At 34.0% G+C, this 21,959-nt stretch overlaps 1 protein-coding gene across 1 annotated transcript in view; it reads left to right on the forward strand.

The window, feature by feature from the left end:
- PDZRN4 (PDZ domain containing ring finger 4) overlaps positions 1–21,627 on the forward strand; it is a 169,195-nt gene extending 147,568 nt beyond the window's left edge. Inside the window, exons 6-8 of the mRNA XM_049783884.1 lie at positions 4,341–4,442; positions 10,674–10,790; positions 20,134–21,627. Coding sequence (XP_049639841.1) covers positions 4,341–4,442; positions 10,674–10,790; positions 20,134–21,627 — 1,713 coding nt within the window. The remainder of the gene's footprint in view (positions 1–4,340; positions 4,443–10,673; positions 10,791–20,133) is intronic.
- The last annotated feature ends 332 nt before the right edge of the window (positions 21,628–21,959 follow it).

The following is a 21,959-nucleotide window of genomic DNA, read 5'->3' on the forward strand; positions in this document are numbered from 1 at the left end:
GAGTTCAAATCTCCCATCACACTGTATTCATACAAACATACTATTCAATTTTTTAGTATAAGCTGAAATCAACATTCAAGCCAAAATAATAATAATATGCTAAAACATTTCTAGGCATTTATTTGGGATATTTGTTGTTGTCATTATTGTTGTTGTTGTTATTGTTATTTTGCCACACCAGACCATGATCAGGATTGTAGCTTTGTACTCAAGAATCATTCCTAGCGAGATCAGGAATCCACTATACTATCTCTCTACTCCATAGGGTTTTGCATATACACACAGACAGATTAATCAGAGTATGAGATTTTTTTGACTGATTTACCTCAATGACCACACATTTAAATAAAAATAAATGTATTATAAACCTACTTTTACATATTTCTATGTACATAATAAGACAAATATATATCAAAATTTTTTTTCTTATTTATAATGTTTTTATACTGTTTTTCTCCCTGTTTTACTTTCTTTTATTCCCCAGCCCTTCCCTCTACTCTCTTTTCTTAAAATATATGTCTTCTATAGGTAAAACTCCTGCCTTCCATATGGCCAACCCAGATTCAGTTTCTGCCAACATTTATAGTTCTCTGAGACCCACCATGACTGATGCCTGAGCACAGAGTAAGGAGTAAGACATGAGCACATAGGGATGGCCCAGAAAGAAAAAAACAATATGTACATTCACTATTAATTTGTCAGTATTTAATATGCTAGTTCATCTTTTTTGTTCCAGAACCCTTCACCTTTATGTATGCCTGATTTTATCAATTACAGCATGTGTCAAAGTCATCATTCAGAGCAGGAGCAAATAAAAGCAGAAAGTAGTATTCTATTACCTCAAATATTTCTTCCCTTGAGATGCATGTTTTCTGTAAATTACAAAACACAGCCACACTGTGTTTATCCCAAACTCAATTGGGAATTTGATATCAAACTAATGTCTTAAATTGAATAATAATATTTTTATAAATAAAGGTCACTTATTGAAATACCTTATTTGAAAAAAATCATTTTAGTTATTTTAATTGTGGACCTTTTATTTGTATTGTGTTGTAAAGAAGAGGAAAACATGAGGGTAAGAGAAACAGCCAATTAAAATAGTCAAGTATAAGAAAGAAAATGTGGATTGTTGTACACTTTTCATTTTCTTAAGAGGACTTGATTCACAGGAGAAAAACTTTTTTTTTAATTTTTATTGTGACTGAAGTTCATTACACAGAATTATTTATGGTACATAGTGACAATGAATGAAGGGCATTCCCACCACCAATGTTGTCCTCCCTCCACTCCTGTTCCGAGCATGTCTCCCATATCTCCCTCCTTTACTCCCCCCCCCCCACCCCCAGAATACTAGTGTAACTGGTCTTCACTTTACAGCTTGTTGTAGGTTGGGTATCTATTCTGTTTTGTGTTCCAGTGGTCATTTTTTATTTACACTACATGTTCATATGACTGGTCCTGGTATCATCATTTTTCCCCCTCAATTTATGAGGCTGAATGATTCAAGTTATGCTATTCTGTTGGAGATAAAAAGGGTTAAGGAAAAGAGAAGAAAAAATTTGGTATCAACTACTAAAAAAAAATAAAGGAAAAAAAGAAAAAAAATGAAAAAATTACCAAATAATATCCACAAGAGTGAGAAAAAAAAAAGAAAAAGTGGAAGAAAAAAGAGAAGGAAAATAATATCAAAAACAGACAAACAAAACAAAACCAGAAAAAGGAATTCTGGAGTGGCAGGGTTTGGTGTTATCCCACTTTTTTTTTTTTTTTTTTTTTTTTTGTATAGGCACAGTAAATATTGGGGAAAGAAGGAAATTTTTGTGGCCTAAGAGATTCAGGGTTTCTACAGGAGAAAAACTTTTAACTTCTATTTCAAAAATATATGAAGTAAAGGGGTCAAAGCAATATTACAGTGGGCAAGGCATTTGCCTTGCTTGAGGCTGGCCAAGATTTAATCACTGGCGTCCTCTATGGTCCCCCACCCTACTAGCTGTAATTCTTGAGTGCATAGCAGAAGTAACCCTGGAGCACTGACAGGTGTGGCCCCAAAATGGAAATAAAAATATATGATGTAGAAACTGGTTTCAATAAAATTTCAAGAAAATCATTTAGACAGTAGAGATAGTTGAATGTAAATATCCTGGAAGCAATTTAATAGAACAGTCTCAATGTTTAGGTTGAGGCTATAACGAGGAATACAAATTTCATCTATGGAGACTTTTGGATAATACCTGGAAATATATTACACAACATGTAATTCAAATTGTATTATGAAACAATTCAGCATGCTATGTTTTATATAGTAATTTTTTCTGTGTACATTTCAATTAAACCACAGTGACATACACAAAAGAAAACATTGATGCTATAAATCCATATTATAAAATGATTATCCTGTGTTTACAGATAAGGTTTATTACAACTGAAATTCTGTGAGTATGTAAAACATGTCCTATCCTGTATCAATATCTAAGATGCAATTACTGCCCTCTATGCATATTCTGTGTTTGTTTTTTCTTCATCAAATCTTCTGCTATTTCTTAGATAAACTGGTAAAAAAAATTGTAATCATTATACATAATTTTCTGGCAATTAGGAGATCTAAAAACCTACAATCTTCTGGAAGACAATAGTACTTGTAACATGTAAAGTTTTCATTTATTAAAATAGTCATATTTTCTAAAGTATTTTCTTTGCTGAATGTTATATGACAGAAATACTGCAAAATCATCGAGTAATACAAGTCATGCTGAGAACTTGGTTTATACCTAGCACTTATTTAAACCATTGATTAAAAACTAACTCATTTCATCTTTGTATCAAACCACTGAAAAAAACTGCTAATATCTGCACTTTAATATAGGGAAAACAATAGATACCATAAATTAACTTGAAGAAAAATAATTAGATTTAGTAAGTGACATTTAGATAAAGTGTGAAGGAGGCATATAGTAAACTTAAACATAGATAAAAAAAACTGAGAAAAAAGAAGGTAAATTCTGAGATTCTCTCATTTGGGATAAAGTAGATTCTAATAGGTAATTAATATTAGATCTATAAACAGAAGACATATAAATGCACTGATGGGATTATACTATGAAGTGAATATAAATCCTAAATATCAAAAACATATCTGAACATAACTCAGTACTTACCCCTACCTCTTCATTCAGGCATAAGTCCTGGTTTATATATGGGGCTAAAGTAAAACTCAGTCACTTGTGTGCAAGGTAAGCATCTTATCCACAGTAAAAAGTTTACTTGGAAAAATATGAGGAACACATCTTCCTGAGAAAGCTCAGGCTTCTTCACAGTGAAGAAGGCAGAGGAGAGATATGCTAAATAGAGAACATGAGTTTCCAAATCAAGCATGCCATAATTACATGTTTTGGTTATGTATTTGAAAAGAATATATATCTATTATAGATTTGGGCCATACATCAGTAAAAAAATTTTAATTTAAAAAATAGATTCACTAAGCTAAACACATCGAATATAAATAGTTGTTCAAGATGCAAACGATAAAATCTTATTTCTAGAGCTTAAAAAATGTACTTCAAATACCAATCATAATTTAATCAGAAGTTTACTCACACTTAGTTAATTTTTAAGAAATTTTATAAGATGCCAATTTTAGTCTATATTCACTTAAGAAGTTAGGTATATTTCAGAGGTGAGCTTGAAATATTTATCTATCTTTTTATGTTAAGATATTAATATGAATTGGTAAAAACTAGAGTATTGATGAGGATGTTTCTGATGATGAATTGCATCTGCCTTTGATTAAGTGCTAAAAACTACCCTGAGAATAATTTGAAGCAACTGAGTCAGACCTACACAACAATGTGAAATGATTAAATGAAAATTCAGCCATGAGTGGCCTGGGAGCATTGCTTTGATGAGAGATAATACTGTATCCCACTAATTGGTTCACAGCAAGAATTCAAGATGACAAATTCCATTGTGGCATTTCTAGTCTTGCTTCCCCAGCACTATTATCTCAGAGTGACACTTCCATTACTCTCGACAGAGAAAGATGAATGTCACCTGTCAGGTGCTGGTTAATTGTGTTGCTAGATGTATGTTGCCAGGGTGCTGGTTGGACATTTATGAACATAACTGCTTCCTCTGATGTCTGCCATCCTTCAGAAATTGATACGGCGCTTAAAGGAAGAGTGTAATTGAGTGAAGGTACTTACCAGTCAGGGGCTGAAGAAGAGCCCATTGTGTGAGTTTCATTGTCCATACATTTACCATAAATGAGTTTATATTTGCCATTTATCATGTGCAACATTGCCAAAATGGAAACTAATGTGCTGTTTCCATTTGTTTTCTAGATAAATGGGGAGGATGTCCAGAACCGCGAAGCAGCAGTAGCACTGCTGTCTAGAGATGAGAGCAAAAGAATTGTGCTTCTTGTTTCAAGGCCAGAGATTCAGGTCAGAAAGAGATTGGAGTTCTTTAATTTGTTCTTCTAGATTATATAGGGAATAAGTATATTTGTAAAAAAGAAGTATTATTCTTAATTTATCAACCTTACCAAACAATTATAAGTTGAAGATTCGGGGGAGAAGGGTGATAGTACAGCGGGTAGAGCATTTGCCTTGCATGCTGCCAACCAGGGTTTGATTTCTGGGATCCCATATTGTTCCTTGAGCACTGCCAGTAATGACCTCTGAGTGCAGAGCCAGGAGTAACCCCTGAGCACTATGCACAGCTGGGTGTAGTCTAAACACCGAAAAAAGGAAAAGAAATAAAAAATGGATTATTTTATATTTGCCACAGAATGGAAGCTGAACACCATATTTTTTAAATTAAAAAACACATAAATTTGGACCACATTTTGTATGATTAGGACTTGCTTCTGGCTCTGTTTTCATTGATCACACTTAGCAGTGTTTATGCAATCATATGTGGTTCCAGGTATTGAATCATAGATGGTAACATGCTACATTCTTCCACTTGCTATTTATTAAAATTTTAAACCAAAAATGGTTCTTTGCATGATGTTTTATCCTATGTGTGTATTTCATTTCAGTTTTCATCTTAATCGACACACTAGTTTCCTTAAAAAAATTATCTCAAGAGGGCAACATTAGCATGTTTAGGTATAAACTTAAATTCTTACAGAATACCTTTGTGAAAGATGTCTTGTACAGTGGGTGTAATTTCATACGTAGAAATTATTTTCCTAGTTCAGTATAAAAATCATCTGTCTATTCAAAGCAAATTGATAGCATCGAAAGAATTTTTAAAATATCTTTGCAAAGGGAGAGGTCATAGATGTCAAAAAGAGGTGGTGTTGGGAAGAAATACTACCAACACATCTTTTCATATTTTTAATGCCTATCGTCAATTATTGTCACCATTCTATGTCTGTCAATAGTTTTAGCAAGCTTGCTTATATCACCATTTATGTTACCTATTGGATATTTTTCATACTCAATAACTGCATACATATAATTTATGTACAGTAATTGTATCTGTGTCACACTGAAATATACTTTTATATATGAGTTCTGAAAGATGTCCCTTTCTGAATATAATTCTTTATAATATGGAGCCTTTCTGATGGCTTCCATAAAGCAACCACTTTTTCTCTGCCCAAGGCAGAGAAGCAAAACTTTAAAATACACATAAAATTTTACAAATAATGTAGGAACTTTAGATATCTGTTTATTTTACTAATGCTATCTTCTTGAGAAACAAAGGAGGAAGTGCTAATAATTCAAAACTCAGCCATGATGTTGCCAAAACAGTTTTTAAAATATTTTGTGTTCTGGGCCTGAAGAGATAGCACAGTGGCATTTGCCTTGCAAGCAGCCGATCCAGGACCAAAGGTGGTTGGTTCAAATCCCGGTGTCCCATATGGTCCCCCGTGCCTGCCAGGAGCTATTTCTGAGCAGACAGCTGGAGTAACCCCTGAGCAACGCCGGGTGTGGCCCAAAAAAAAAACAACAAAAAAAATTTTTTGTGTTCTGATAGTATGTTGCTCTTCCCGTGTAACTGCTGGTGAATATCATTAATTTAGAATTAAAACACAAATTATTTCACATAGTGAGTATAACAAACCATAAAAGTATAGGGATTAATGATATAAGATCATTCTATTAGTCTTTGATTAATACATATTCATAATAAAACTAGTGGCATTTTCAAACCTGGCTAAACTCTGTGACCTAAGACAGTCAATGGTGATGGATGCGTTTCAAATGAGACTCCCTTTACACAGTAATAAATTTTATCATTTTTCTAATGGATACAATCCTATGTGTCACATATTGATTTTGAATACCTTGATCCTGAATAATTCTTCATTTTATCTTAAAAAAACTCATTGCTTTAGAAAGACATATTTCTATAAAATTAAGTACTATACATTTTACAGGATTTTTAAATGTAATTTAAGTAGCACATCCCACCTATGAAAGCAAGAAAATAAAGCAAAAATCAAACAGTCTTCATATAACCTATACCCCATGTTCTTCAATCAATTTATACCTACTGCATCATTGAACATTTTTTTTGGATTTGTGTTGTTTTTATGGAGAATATAGAAGGTTGCAGAGGTTAGTAAATTTTTTAGTTTTTTTTCTGCTCATTTTCTTCTTCATACTATTAAAGATATTGCTATTTTGTTCTGTTTACTAGAATACCATATGTGACTCAAAATTTTAAGACAGATCCACTGATATTTCATATAAAGTATAGATTACATTTCCATAATTTATCTTTAAAGGCAGGTTTTGATCTACAATAGTATGAATATGAAAAATTGCCATGAACTTAAGTATAGGTTGAAAGGGATATACAAAGGGTAAAGGAAAGAATCAAGAAGGAATCTCTCCATAAATAAGTGTGTAGTTAATCTTAAACTGAGAGGAATATCTAATCAAAGTAAGCATGTACTGACTATAGGTATCAACTCAAGAATCTGTCACCTTAGATGGGAGTTATAGAAAATTAGTCATTTCTGTTTTCTACTCTCCATGTCTTCTCCGTCATTTTTCTCAATTTCAAAATACTAAAAACTTTTGATTTAATAGTAGAAAAATAACAAACACCCAAAGGCAACAGAACTGGTTCTCAGCAGGAAGCTTACCAAAGCTGGGGGTTGGGACATTAGTGGGAGAGGACAATTGTGATAGAGCATCATGAATACATTACCAGAAGCCTAACATGAATCATTTTGCAACCACATGATGTCTAAAACAAAATTTAAAAAATGAAAAGAAGTAAAAGAGGAAGTAAAAAGGTATTTTTCATTATTTACTCTTTTAGTATTACCAAATACCATGTTTTGACAAGATTAAAGAAACCTTACTGGTATGCTTTAAAAATGTGATCGTGAGGCCGGGCGGTGGCGCTAGAGGTAAGGTGCCTACCTTGCCTGCGCTAGCCTTGGACGGACCGCGGTTCGATCCCCCAGTGTCCCATATGGTCCCCAAAGCCAGGAGCACCTTCTGAGCACATAGCCAGGAGTAACCCCTGAGTGTTACCGGGTGTGGCCCAAAAACAAAACAAAACAAAACAAAAAAATAAAATAAAATAAATAAAAAATAAAAATGTAATCGTTTCTAGCTTAACGTAAATGATTGTGTGGACTAACATTTAGCATTGTGAATGTTAGAGATTATAAAATGTAAAATTTGGACAATTATAAAAATTCTAATAAATTTCCATTTCTGAACAGCTTAATTTTCATAGTTCATTGCATATAAAAGTCTGTGGAATAGAATTTGATCAAGTATTTAATCTAGACTAAAACAAATGAGAATGAATAAATGGGTTCATGCTTTGAGATCCAGCCATTTTTTGAATTATTTTGTTCTAGATATCTTCTAATAATTATTTTAACAACACTATGTTTTTTTATATTAATGACTAGTGACAGATACATATGTGTATATCTTCTGGCAGAGTCTATTTCTTCACAGTATTTTAAAAATTATCTTTGATGTCTTTTCCCCCATTCCTTCAGTGGTATAAATAACTCAAACTAATGTTAATTTTAGCATGTTGTCACTTTTATTAGTTAATGAAGGTTTCTTTTATTTATTTATTTATTTATTTATTTATTTATTTATTTATTTATTGTGGTTTTATTTTTGGTCCACATCCATCGGTGCACAGAGGTTACTCCTGGCTCTTTGCTCAGATATCGTCCCTGGCAGGCTCTGGGGACCAGATGGGATGCCGGCAATCAAACCTAGGTGCACCCTGGGTCTGCTGCCTGCAAGGCAAATGCCCTACAGCCATCCTATCATTCCAGCCCTATATTTTTTATATTATTTTTAAATAAATCTTTATTTAAGCACCATGATTATAAGCATGTTTGTAGTTGGGTTTCAGTCATAAACAGAATACCTCCCTTCACCAGTACAACATTCCCACCGCCAATTCCCTCCCTCCTCTTACACCCCTGCCTCTATTCCAGACAGGTATTCTACTCTCATTCTTTAACATTGTCATGCTACTTGTTAGTGTAGTTATTTCCCTAACAGCGTTCACCACTCTGTAGTGAGCTTCAAATTGTGAGTCAGTCCTTCCAGCCCTTAACTCTATTGTCTCTGGGCATCATTACAGTAATGTCTTTAATTTTTCTTAAAGCCCATAGAGAAGTAAGACTATTCTTTGTCTATCTCTCTCCCCTTGACTTATTTCACTCAACATAATAGATTCCATGTACATCCGTGTATAGGAAAATTTCATGCCTTCATCTCTCCTGATGGCTGCATAATATTCAATTGTGTATATATATATCACAGTTTCTTTAGTCATTCATCAGTTGAGGGGCATCGTGGTTGTTATCAGAACATTTTATTTGAACTCTGAAAAAATTTAAATTGTATAATACAGTTCAATCAACTAAAATTACAATGTTTTGGATTTGTTCAATTTTTTTAATGTAATTTTTATTTTGATCATAGTGGCTTACATATTGTTGACAATAATATCTTAGGTATATATTTACATAAAATCAGGGGGGATTCCCATCCCTAAATTGTCCTCCCTACACCTCCGTTTTTGTCCTACCTCCCATTTCCTCTTCCCTCTCCCCCAGGGCGTCTAGAATATGTGGTCCCCTCTGTATCTAACCTACTACTTAGTAGTCTTGCATCAGTTTGGTCTTGATGCCTCCCTGATTTCCCCCTCAAATTTATAATTTATAGATGTCTTATTCAAACTATTATTTTTAATAATAAGTTTATTTAAGTATGCTTATTGTTCATGCTTGAATTTCAGTTATACAATGTATGCCAACCATCACCAGTACACAATTCTAGTCACCAATGTCCAAGTTTCCCTCCCCTAATCCCTGCATGCTTCTTGAGCAGACATTTACTTCTCTCTCTTTTTTCTCTCTCTCTCCTTTATTCTTTGAGCAATATAGTTTGCACTATTGTTAATGCAGCATTAACATCCGTACTCCTGCCACTTTTTTATCACAGACTAAAATTTTAGCACATAATTTAATCAGCACAGACAGCATATATTTATGTATTCTAGATCCAAAATTTTACTTTAGGAAAATTAGCTCTATAGATAGCCAACACTTATCACATTGTCAGCTTAATTTTCATAGTTTATTGCGTATAAAAATCAGTAGGATGAAATTTGATCAAGTTATTTAATCTAGACCAAAAAGGAGAAGGAATAAATGTGTTCATGCTTTGGGACCCAGCCACTTTATTACGAATATTAATAATGTTTGTTTTTCACTTTACTTAGTGTTGAAAATGTCAAAAGATTTTTATGGGAGTTTCACTCAGCAGTGAGGTTCAGAGTTCACTTCCTATTGTGTGCTCATGATTCATTTCTGGTGGTTCTTGGAACTATAATTGGTATTAATGATAGAACTTCAGTTAGATACAGGCAAGGCAAGTGCCTTACTCACTGAACTACTTCTCTGATCCTGAAAGCCAATATAGTTTTAGTTTTTCTTTAAACTTCCAAGAAAATATTTGCACTCAACATTCATAAACTAGTTTAGTATTCTCTATACCATTATATGTTACACTTAAATGTAATATTTGAGATAACTTTCTTTGGAATTATACCTAAAATATTAATCATACTGTGGATGTAATTATTCATTATATGAAGAAGAAATATAAATATCTATACCTTTACTTTTATAAAATAAAATAAAATAAGTCTGGATTTACAGCAAACAATCACATTGTTAACTTGGTAATCTTGCAGCTAAAATAAAAAGTAAATTAAGGAGGTGCCAATAAAGGGGAACAATCAGGTAGTTTGTGAGTAGTTATAATTTGGAGTTGTTAAGAAAATATGTGTACTTGTCTCATGGTCCTGTTAATATTGAAGGTTTTATTTTAATGCTTGAACTATTCAAGATAATGAGTATGGCATCTATGAATTATGCAGTTATATTTTTTCAAATATTCAAAAGATGTTATTGTTCTATTCTGTGACATCCACTCTGTCATAAGAGAAAGTCTGTTTCAGGAGACATAGGCATTCAGGACTATTTTTTTTTTCTTTTCATCTTTTCTTCTTTCTGAGAGGTGAATGGTCTATTGTAGACTGGTCTTCTAAAACAAAAACTCATTGTGATAAAGGATACTGGTCAGAAATTTTCATTTACTGTACCATATGTTTTCATGAATTTTTACTAACCTAACCACTAATGTATTGTTTTGCAGCTGACTGAAAGCGGGTTGGAAGATGAAAGGAATGAATTCTTAGAGGAGATGAATTTGGATATGTTAGAAGAACAACATAATGAAGCATTGCAGTGTCCTGCTAAAGAGGTAGAGCAGGTAGTAACAGTACTTTAAACTTCATCTTTTGAAATGTTGGAAGTTTATTTTTAAATGTATGATCATAAATAAAATAAAATTTAAAATACAAATATTTTGATCAAACATTTCTACAATGGGGGCCTTGGACATTGTACTGTAGTAATTATCTTGTATATAGTTGATCCCACTTCAGTTTCAGGGTAACATTAGGTCCCCTGAGCACTGTCAGAAGTATTGTGAGCACAGAGTCAGATGTAATCCTGAGCCCAGCCAGGTGTGGCCCAAAAATCAGAATAAAATCTCTGCAACAATAATTTTAAAAGAACATGATTGTCTCATATGAAGTATTAAAAATGTTTATTAAGGGCCCGGAGAGATAGCACAGAGGTGTTTGCCTTGCAAGCAGCCAATCCAGGACCTAAGGTGGTTGGTTCTAATCCCGGTGTCCCATATGGTCCCCCGTGCCTGCCAGGAGCTATTTCTGAGCAGACAGCCAGGAGTAACCCCTGAGCATCACCGGGTGTGGCCCAAAAACCAAAAAAAAAAAATGTTTATTAAAAGTACCAGTTATCTCTAATTTTAGAATATTCAGTATAATTGTCAATAAAATAATATAGTATTCAAATGTCAGAACAGGTATTTTTCAACCTAATGTATAAATTAAATGGTAAAAACATACATGTATTTTGTCAATGTCAGTTAGATAATTCATTAAAGTGAAGTTAACACATACATAAAGTTAGCAGATACTTCTTATGAGCTAACCTTCCACAAGGGAATAACTTTAATCTTTACAAAATTATTGTACCTACTTGCATAAATAGGCAACTATAGAACGGTTTTTCAAACTTATTTATGTTTTGTATAATAACAACAAATTATTACTGCTATGTTTGAAATTATTTTATGTGCATTAAATTCACATATTCATTAGCAAAAATTCCAGAGCTCCAAATAGTTCAAGTATCACACTTGATCCTAAAAGTTAGAAGAATTAAAAAGTTACTGCCCCCCTCAATTACTCCACAACAAATAAAATGTTATAGTTTTCCATGTGTCCAACTCTGTCTTCAGAGTTTCTGGTGTTGTTTCTTTCCTTTTAGATATAACAATAGCATAAAAGACAGTATGATAATATCCAAAGACAATAGAAATGAAGGCCAGGAGAACCAGTCTATGGTAGAAAGCTTGCTGCAAAGAGCAGGGAGTGTGTAAGGGTAACAAAGAATCCACTATGACCATGATAGCTGGAACTGGTCACTCTGGACAAGACTGAGTAACAAAAAGGGATCAAGTGATATGCATGGTTCCCCTGCATTAACAATTGTGCAAGGCACAGTGTTAAGAAGTGTGTGTGGGGGTGGGGAGAGAACTAAAATGTCTGCCCAAGAGGCAGATAGGGTCTGTAGTGGGAGGAAAACTGGGGCATTGGTGGTGGGAAATGTAAGAAATGTACACTGGTGAAGGGTGGTGTACATTCTATGACTGGAATTCAAGCAATGTTGTAACCACGGTGCTTAAATAAAATAATTATTTTTAAAAAGTAACATACCTTAACATTTTCTTCTTTATTTTTAAATTTTTTGTTCTTTGGTTTTTCTTTTTTCTTTTGTATACCTTATTTTTACATTTTATTCATGTCACCCATCTGAAGCGATATGATATTAACATTTCTATTGTCATTTACTGGTGTAATTCCTATTCTATTTTAAAATCAATTATGAGTTTATTCTAAAAGATAAATTTTGTGTATTTTGTTTTAGTGACACACAGTTTATTCTTGGCCCTGCACTAAGAGATAAATTGTGGCTGGGCTTGAGGGGGGGGTGTTCATATGAGGTGCAAAGGATAAAAAGTTTAGTTGTATGCAAAGCAAACATCTTACATGATGTACTATATCTGTCTAAAAATATATATACATTCCGACATAAATATTCAACATCTTTACCAAAAACTAAATATGTTTACATAAAATATGATAACATGCTAGCATCCTATAATAAAGCTTTCTATGTTTATGCATTTCCTTACTATAGGTGAGTCATTAGGTTGAAAATTTCAAGTCGACATAGCAGTGTAAACTGTAGTCTGTGCTAATCACATATTGACTCATTAGCCAATTCACAAATAGTAGTTTTCATACTCAGTAGTAATACTCCTACTGCCATGAACATTTTTTAGCATAGGATAAATAGAAATTCTTATGTATGAATTCAGCATGGACAAGAAGTACAGGTAGTTTATTGTGGTAACTGCTGATTTTTAGCAAGCCAGTCCTTTCTCCAAGCTTTTCTCTCCTGCATAGTGAATTGATAGGATTATACTGGAATAAAGAAGGAAGAAATGATGTCATGGTGAGTTGATACTAGTGTCAATTATTGCCTACTTAAGACATGCAATATAAAGACTAAGTCTTTTTAGGTAATATAAAATGTCCCTGAGGTTAGAATCATATTGTATGGAATTTTTCACCATGAGACTAAAAATTTTGTGTACTATAGAAAACTTTGAAATTCATTTGGTCTTGGGCTGAAGAAATGCTACAGCAGGTTATGTGCTTGTACTGTATGCAGCAAACTATGGTTTGATACCCAGCATTCTTTATGGTCCCAGAGATTTATTAGTAATGATTCCTGAGTGTAGTGAAGATTAAGCCTTGACCACTGTTTGGTGTGGCAAAAAAAATTCTTTGCTCTTAAAAAAAAATAATATCATGTTGGAAGTATCTTCGTAGAAACTTTGCCTATCTTTATCATTCCATATGACATATGATAGAATAGTTTTAATTATGACATAGGAATTTTAGCTTTGAAATTAATAATGAATTTTAGTCTCACATTTCATAATAAAAAAGTGACCCAAAAAGGGAATTTCTGTAATTTGTAAGTCTATATGATCATAGTTCTAAACAAAAGAAAAACCCATATTTCTGAAATCTTAACTTTTATACTATCCTTTGTCATAAGGTCACTTGCAATTGTATAAATTGTATAAATTATTATACAGTGGCCCTCAAACTTTTAAATGGGGCCAGTTCACTGTCCCTTAGACCATTGGAGGGCCAGACTACAGTAAAAACAAAAACTATGAACAAATTCCTATGCACACTGCATATATCTTATTTTGAAATGAAGAAACAAAATGGGAACAAATACAATATGTGGCCCGCGGGCCATATAGTTTGAGGACCACTGAATGTAATTTTTTTTATTCTTTGTATAGAAGGTTACAGTAAACAAACACTCACCTTGTTTTAATTTCAGCTAATCATTAGATATATATAACTGAAAATAACATGGTATATAAAATAAAATGTCCAATATAAAGACCATCCTAAGGGGTTTAGTGTCACTGTACATTTTACATAATTGTAATTTTATAGGTTGAGATATACGGATATTACAAGTTTTCCATTGTTAGTTATATTATTTTAATTTTAAAATTTTTAATTATATTTAAAAGCAACCACAGTATGTTTTCATCAAGTGAGGGAAAAAATTAGGGTAAAGTGAGAATTATGTAATATAATACACGTTGTATGTATCTTTCTCCAGTTTGTTACATTTTTATGTGGAAAAGTATATTTATCAGGGGTTGAAGTGATGATAACACAGTGGGTAGATTTCAGCCTGTAGTATTCTATATGGTCCCATAAACACTGTCCAGAATGACCCCTAAGAAAGGAATAAACAAGTCAGTGCTTTATCGGCTGCCTTCTCCAGCTCCCAATTTGTTTTTGTTTCCCTAATACAACCAAACTTAATATTATTTAACCATATAACAATGCTTGATAAGAAAAATAATTTGTGTGTATGTAATGCATATGTGAATATAGTAATCAAACAGACAAAAGGAAAGCAAAATATAGAAATGCCTATTTTAGGATTGTTGTGAAAAAAATAATTTAGTAAACAACTACATAATGTATTTCAAAACTGACAGTTCATTGCTCTCCAAGTAAATCAAGATTACAAGGTAATGAACTTACGTGTAGATTTATGTATAAGTGCATACATAAAATGTATACTTGGCATATATATAAATGTTTTAAATTATTTTTGTGTCTGGAAGTAAGTGCTGCTAAAATGTTAATGGGAACTGTTATTTTACTCTCAGAAGAATAAAAGTCAACTCTGAACATAATTAGCAAGTATGAGTAGGCAAAAATTTATACTAAGCAAAATAATTTTAAGATACAGTGTGCCCAAAGAACCTATAACCAGTAATATGGCATCTGTGATATATAAGAAATCCTGGAACTGAGGGTGGTTAAAGGCCTTATAGGTTAAAGGCCTTATTTGTACAAGTAAGATGAAGTTTTCTGGAATTAAAATGTCTTATCTATAGAGAGAGGTTTTTGCTACAGAACTAATTGCTAAAATTCATAGTTAATTTCAAAAATGACTTTATTTAACATGTCATGAATGTAAGAGCCACTTTTAATTTATTTGTTTTCCGCGTTTCTTTACAGAAAACGCTGTCCTGAGATTCATTTGTAGATTTGCTATCAATATTAAAATTATTTTGTTTTCTAAAAACTGCACTTTGGTATTATTTTTCCTAACAAGTTTTTCAACCATCAACATCTTCTAATGTGATTAATGTGTTTTTTTTAATTTTTAGAATAAAAATTTCTTTAAGCACTGTGGTTACAAAATGTTTGTAATTGGGTTTCAATCATCAAATGTACACCACCCTTCATCAGGGTAGCTTACTCTCCACCAATGTTCCCCATTTCCTTCTCCCCCAAATGCTGCCTATGCCGAGACAAGCATTTTATTTCTTTCAATATCATTGTCATGGTAGTTGTTGGTGCAGTTATTTCTCTAAACACACTCATCACTCTTTATTAGTAATCTTCGTGTCATGGGCTGGTCCTTCTGGTCCTCATCTCTATTGTCTTTGGGTATTATTACCATATTTTATTTTTCTTAAACCCCACAAATGAGTGAGACTGTTTATGTCTCTTTCCCTCTGACTTATTTTACTCAGCATAATAGTTTCCATGTTCATTCACGTATAGGCAAATTTTATGACTCCATGTTTTCTAACACCTGTAGTATTCCATTGTGTAGGTGTACCACAGTTTCTTTAGGCACTCATCTGTTGTCAAGCATATGGGTTGTTTCCAGATTCTGGCTATTATAAATAGCTCTGCAATAAACATAGAAGTGCAGAGGCATTTTTGTATTGTGTATTTTGTGTTGTTAGGGTATATCTCTAGGAGTAGTATTGTTGGATGATATGGGAGCTCAATTTTCCGTTTTTTGAGGAATATTCATATTGTTTTCCAGAAAAATTGGATTAAATGGTATTCCCACCAACAGTGATGGGAGTTCCTTTTTTCTCTGTATCTATTCCATCACAGGTTCTTTGTGATGTATATCAATCTCTGTAGTGTGAGATGATACTTCATTTTTGTCTTGATTTGCATCTCCCTGATGATTTGTGATGTGGAGCGTTTTTCATATACTTTTTGACCATCTGTATTTCCTCTTTGAAGAAATGTCTGTTCATTTCTTCCCATTTTTGATGGAATTAAATTTTTTTCTTTTTAGTTTTGTAAGTACCATGTATATCTTAGTTATTAACCCCTTATTTGATGAGTACTGAAGAATACTTTCTTCCATTCCATGAATGGCCTTTGTATCCTAGTCACTGTTTCCTTTGAAGTGCAGAAGCTTCTCAGTTTAATGTAATATCATTTGTTTATCTCTGCTTACATTTGTTTAAACAGTGAAGTTTCGTCCTTAAGATGCCTTTAGTCTCAATTTCAGATCTAATATCAGGTCTTTGATTCATTTTGATTTGACTTTTGTACATGCTGTTAGAGCTCTGAGTTCTCTTTTTTGCACGTGGCTGACCAGTTCACGCAATATCATTTGTTGAAGAGGCTTACTTGATCCATTTTTCACTTCTTGCCCCTTTATCAAAGATTAATTGATTATATGTCTGGCAGTCATTCTCTGAATGCTCTCTAGTCTGTTGATTTTAAGATGTCTTTTTTTTTTTTTTTTTTTTTTTTTTTTTTTGGTTTTTGGGCCACACCCGGTGACGCTCAGGGGTTACTCCTGGCTATGCGTTGAGAAGTCGCTCCTGGCTTGGGGGACCATATGGGAAACCAGGGGATCGAACCGCGGTCCATCCAAGGCTAGTGCAGGCAAGGCAGGCACCTTACCTCTAGCGCCACCACCTGGCCCCCTTAAGATCTGTCTTTAATCCAATACCATGCTGTTTTAATGATTATTGCTTTGTAGTACAATTTAAATTGGGGAAAAGTGATGCCTCTCATCTTTTTCCTCAGGTTACTTTACCTATTTGTGGGCATTTATTGTTCCAAATAAATTTAACTAGTGTTTAATCCACTTTTTGAATAATATCATGGGTATTTAGAAGAATTGCATTAAATCTGTACAATGGGGGCCGGAGCTATGGTGTGAGCCATAAGGCATCTAGCCTTGCCCACGTGATTAGATCCCCTGGCATCCCTCAAGCCAAGAGCGATTTTTGAGTGCATAGCCAAGTGTAACCCCTGAGCATCACTGGGTGTGACCGAAAAAAATCTTAAAAATCTGTACAATGTCACAGAAAGTATTGCCATTTTTAATTTTTAATTATGTTAATCCTCCCAATCCATGAACAATATATTTGTCTCCATTTCTTGTGTACACTTTTATTTCATAAAGTATTGTTTTGTATCTTCTTTGTATAGGTCCTTCACCTCTTTAGTTAAGCTGACTCCAAGGTATTTGAGTTTATGTAGTACTACTGTGAATAGGATTGTTGTTGGTGGTGGTTTTTGTTTCTTTTTTTTGGGGGGACACACCCAGTGACATTCAGGGGTTACTCCTGGCTGGCTATGTGCCCAGAAATCGCTCCTGGCTTGGGGGACCCTATAGGAAGCTGGGGGATCAAACTGTGGTCAATCCTGGGTCAGCCACGTGCAAGGCAAATGCCCTACCACTGGACATCACTCTGGCCTGGGCTTGTTTTTTTAAAGTCTATTTCTTCTCTACCATTATTTTTGTATAAGAAAGTCATTGATATTTTTGCGTGTTAATATTGTAGCCTGCCACTTTGCTACACAAATCTATTTTTTCTAGAAGCTTTAGGTAGAATCTTTAAAATTATCTAAATATAGGATCATTTCATATGCAAACAGTGAGTTGTTGACTTCTTCCTTTCCTATCTGGATGTGCTTGGTATCTTTTTCTGGCCTAATTTCTATGACTAGTACTTCCAATACTATAACAAATAAGAGTAGTGAGAGTGGCCAGCCTTGTCTTGTGCCAGATTTTACGAGAAAGGCTTTCAGTTTTTCTCCTAATATATATAATATTTGCATAGTATTGGTAAATGTCCTTGACTATATTGAGTAAAATTCATTCTATTTTCATCTTTTTTTTTTTTTTTTTTTTTTTTGGTTTTTGGGCCACACCCGGTGACGCTCAGGGGTTACTCCTGGCTATGCGCTCAGAAGTTGCTCCTGGCTTGGGGGACCATATGGGACGCCGGGGGATCGAACCGCGGTCCGTCCAAGGCTACCACAAGCAAGGCAGGCGCACCTTACCTTTAGCGCCACCGCCCGGCCCCTCTATTTTCATCTTTTTGAGAGTTTTTATCATGAATGTATATTGGACTTTATCAAATGCTTTCTCTGCATCTATAGATATGATCATATTGTGTTTCTCCTTTTGTTGTTATGGTGTATTATGTTGATTGACTTGCATATATTAAACCAATCTTGCATCTCTGTAATAAATCCTACTTGGTCATAGTGTATGACCTTCTTGGTGAGACATTGGGTTTTATATGCTAAAATTTTGTTGAAGATATATGTTCATCAGGTCTGTAGTTCTCCTTTCTGTGACATATCTGTCTGCTTTTGGTATCATGGTGATGTTAGCTTTGTAAAAACAATACGGGGGGTTTCTGTTTCTTCAATTTTCTCAAAGAACCTGAAAAAGATTGGCATCATGTCCTCTTGAAAGGTTTGAAAGAGTTCACTAGTTAATCTGTCTGGCCTGGCCTTTTGTTTGGAGGGACACTTTTAATTGTCATTTTGAATTCCTCAATATTAGGTAGGTCTGTTTAGATATACCAGAATCTCCTGGTTCAACCTTGGTAGATTATAAGAGTACAAGAATTTATCCATTAATTCCAGGTCTTCTTGTTTTGTGGTATAGAGTTTATCAAAGTAATCTTAGATTACCCTTGAATTTCTGTAGTATCTATAGTAATTTCACCATTTAAATTTCTAATTCAGTTTATTAAGTTTCTCTTTCTCCCTTTCCCTGTGATTTTTGCTAGTGGTTTATAGAGCTTGCTTATATTTTCTTTTTTTTTTTTTTTTTTTGGTTTTTTTTTTTTTTTTTTTTTTTTTTTTTTTTTTTTGGTTTTTGGGCCACACCCGGTAATGCTCAGGGGTTACTCCTGGCTATGCACTCAGAAGTTGCTCCTGGCTTGGGGGACCATATGAGACGCCGGGGGATCGAACCGCGGTCCGTCCAAGGCTAGCGCAGGCAAGGCAGGCACCTTACCTCTAGCGCCACCGCCCGGCCCCTTTGCTTATATTTTCAAAGATGCAACTCTTGCTTTCTTTCATCTTTCATCTTTTTGTTTATTTTGAATCCATTAATTTCTGCTCTAAGTTTTATCATTTTCTATCTTCTGCCTATATTTGGTTTATTTTGTTGATCACTTTCCAATTTTATAATCTGTGTATTAAGTTATTTATGTAAGCCCCTACTTCCTTCCTGATAAATGCTTGTAAAGATATAAATTATCTTCAGTGCATTAGCTGTGACCCACAACTTACAATAATTTGTGTCATCATTCTGTTTGTTTCTAGGAATCTTTTGATTTCCTCTTTGATTTTATCTCTGATCCACTGTTTGTTCAGTATTGAGCTGTTTAATTTCCAGGTGTTAAAGCTTTTTCTCTGTGTCTGTTTGTAATTCACTTCTAATTTCAGTGCATTATGATCTGAGAAAGTAGTTCCTTCAATTTCTATCTTCTTGATTTTATCGAAGTATTTTTATGGGCCAGCATGTGGTCTACCTTAGAGAATGACCCATGTGCTTTGAAAAATAATATATATTCAGTTTTCTGGGGATGGAGAGTCCTATATCAATAGGCCAATCTCTTTCATTTTTCCTTTCAGAGCTAATATATTCTTGCTAGGTTTTGGCCTGACTGACCTATCAAGGGGTGACAGGGCAGTGTTTAAGCCTCCCACTATTATTGTATTGCTGTTGTTGTCTTCTTTCAAAATTGTCAGCAGTAGTTTTAAATATTTTGCTAGTTCCTCATTGGGTGTTAAGTGATCATTCTAACTTGTTCATTAACTTTTGTTTTTTAGCAAAAAGAAAAAGAATGCAAAGAGGCCACAATAGACACAGCAACATTTTCACCTAACAACCAAGAGAAAGACAGTGGAACTAAACGTACAGATGAACGCTTAAGAAATGATGAAATTTCAGAAGAGAAAAATGTAGCTAAGGATCCCAAAAGCACACTCAACAGTGGAAAAGAGTTGGAACAGAGTCAAGACCCTCTAGAAAGTGTTGAACTTCAGTGTTCTGGTGAATACTTAGATTCAGATTACTTTGGCCACCCTGATGAGGACTATGAAAGAATCCAGCAGCTCCTGGAACTCAAATGCAAGATTCAAAATTGTGAAGAGTATGACTTTTATTACTCAAGCAGAACAATAAACTGTAATCAAGGAAAAAATGAAGGAGTAGAACCTGAGTTCCAATTACTTAATGACGAGGTAAGAAACATTGAATTTGAATGTAAGAATATCATGCAGGCTCACAGACTCCAGAAAGTCAGAGACAAGTGTGAAAAGATCTGGACATTTCATGATGGAGAGTTCCAAAATTATACCACCAGCCTGAACATACAAGGCGGAGAACTAGAAGACATTGTTGAACACCCAGAAAAATCAGATAAAGACAGTTCTAGTGCTTACAACACAGCTGAAAGCTGCAGAAGCACTCTACTTACTGTGGACCATTCACCTGACAATTCACTTCCAAGAATGATGAACATCACTAATAAGAAAAACCTGAGAGGCAATATTATAGCCCATCATTCATCTTCTGGTGAGAGCAGCAATGAGTCAACTTTCACCAAAGGCAAAACTATTGAACATGGGTGCAATAGTGAAAGCAAAATTTTGGGAATCAGCAAGCTTTCTGGTCAAGAGAAGATGGCGAATGAACAAATCTCACCTTACCTCTCACCATACCACAGTTCCTTAGATAGATATGCAAACAGCCCAGCTCATGCTAGGCATTACCAAAGCTATATGCAGAAATCTGTCATTGAGTTCCCGCAGAGTCAGCTCAGTTTGATGAGAATTTGCAAGGATTCTCAGAAATGTTTAGAGCCCAAGATGGAATGGAAGGTGAAAATTAGGAGCGATGGGACGAGGTACATAACCAAGAGACCAGTGCGAGATAGAATTCTGAAAGAACGTGCTTTAAAGATCAAGGAAGAGCGGAGTGGAATGACAACAGATGATGACACAATCAGTGAAATGAAAATGGGACGCTACTGGAGCAAAGAAGAGAGAAAGCAACACTTGGTTTGTGCTAAGGAGCAGCGTAGGCGCAGAGAGTTCATGATGAGGAGTAGATTAGAATATGTCAAGGAGACCCCTCAGAGTGGTAGTGAGGGCAAAAAGGAAATCAACATCATTGAACTAAGTCACAAAAAGATGATGAAAAAAAGAAACAAAAAAATTTTGGATAATTGGATGACAATACAAGAACTGATGACCCATGGGACCAAATCTCCTGATGGCACAGGTGTCCATAATGCATTTCTGTCAGTTACTACTGTGTGACCTAAAGTATAGAACACAAGTTCATTGGATGCTACCAATTTAGGTAGAGTTTGATTGCCTCGTTCAATGTGGCAGTTTTTATATGCAATTGGTTACTTTATAATTTAATTTTTGTAAGAAAAATAGGTGATAATTTTATTTATTATTTATTTACTGATAGTTTTTATAAGTTAATCTTTCTTTTCTTGTGATATATACATACTACTGATTTATATATAAAAACAAAAAAGAAAACAAAAAATTGCACAGAAGTACTGAAGAGTAACTTCATTTCTTATAATGTATCTATTGTAAGTTAAAATCTAAAATAATTTCTCTAGTTAATTTATAAT

This window comes from Suncus etruscus, chromosome 11, assembly GCF_024139225.1.
Source record: "Suncus etruscus isolate mSunEtr1 chromosome 11, mSunEtr1.pri.cur, whole genome shotgun sequence".
In the NCBI taxonomy this organism is placed as follows: Eukaryota; Metazoa; Chordata; class Mammalia; order Eulipotyphla; family Soricidae; genus Suncus; species Suncus etruscus.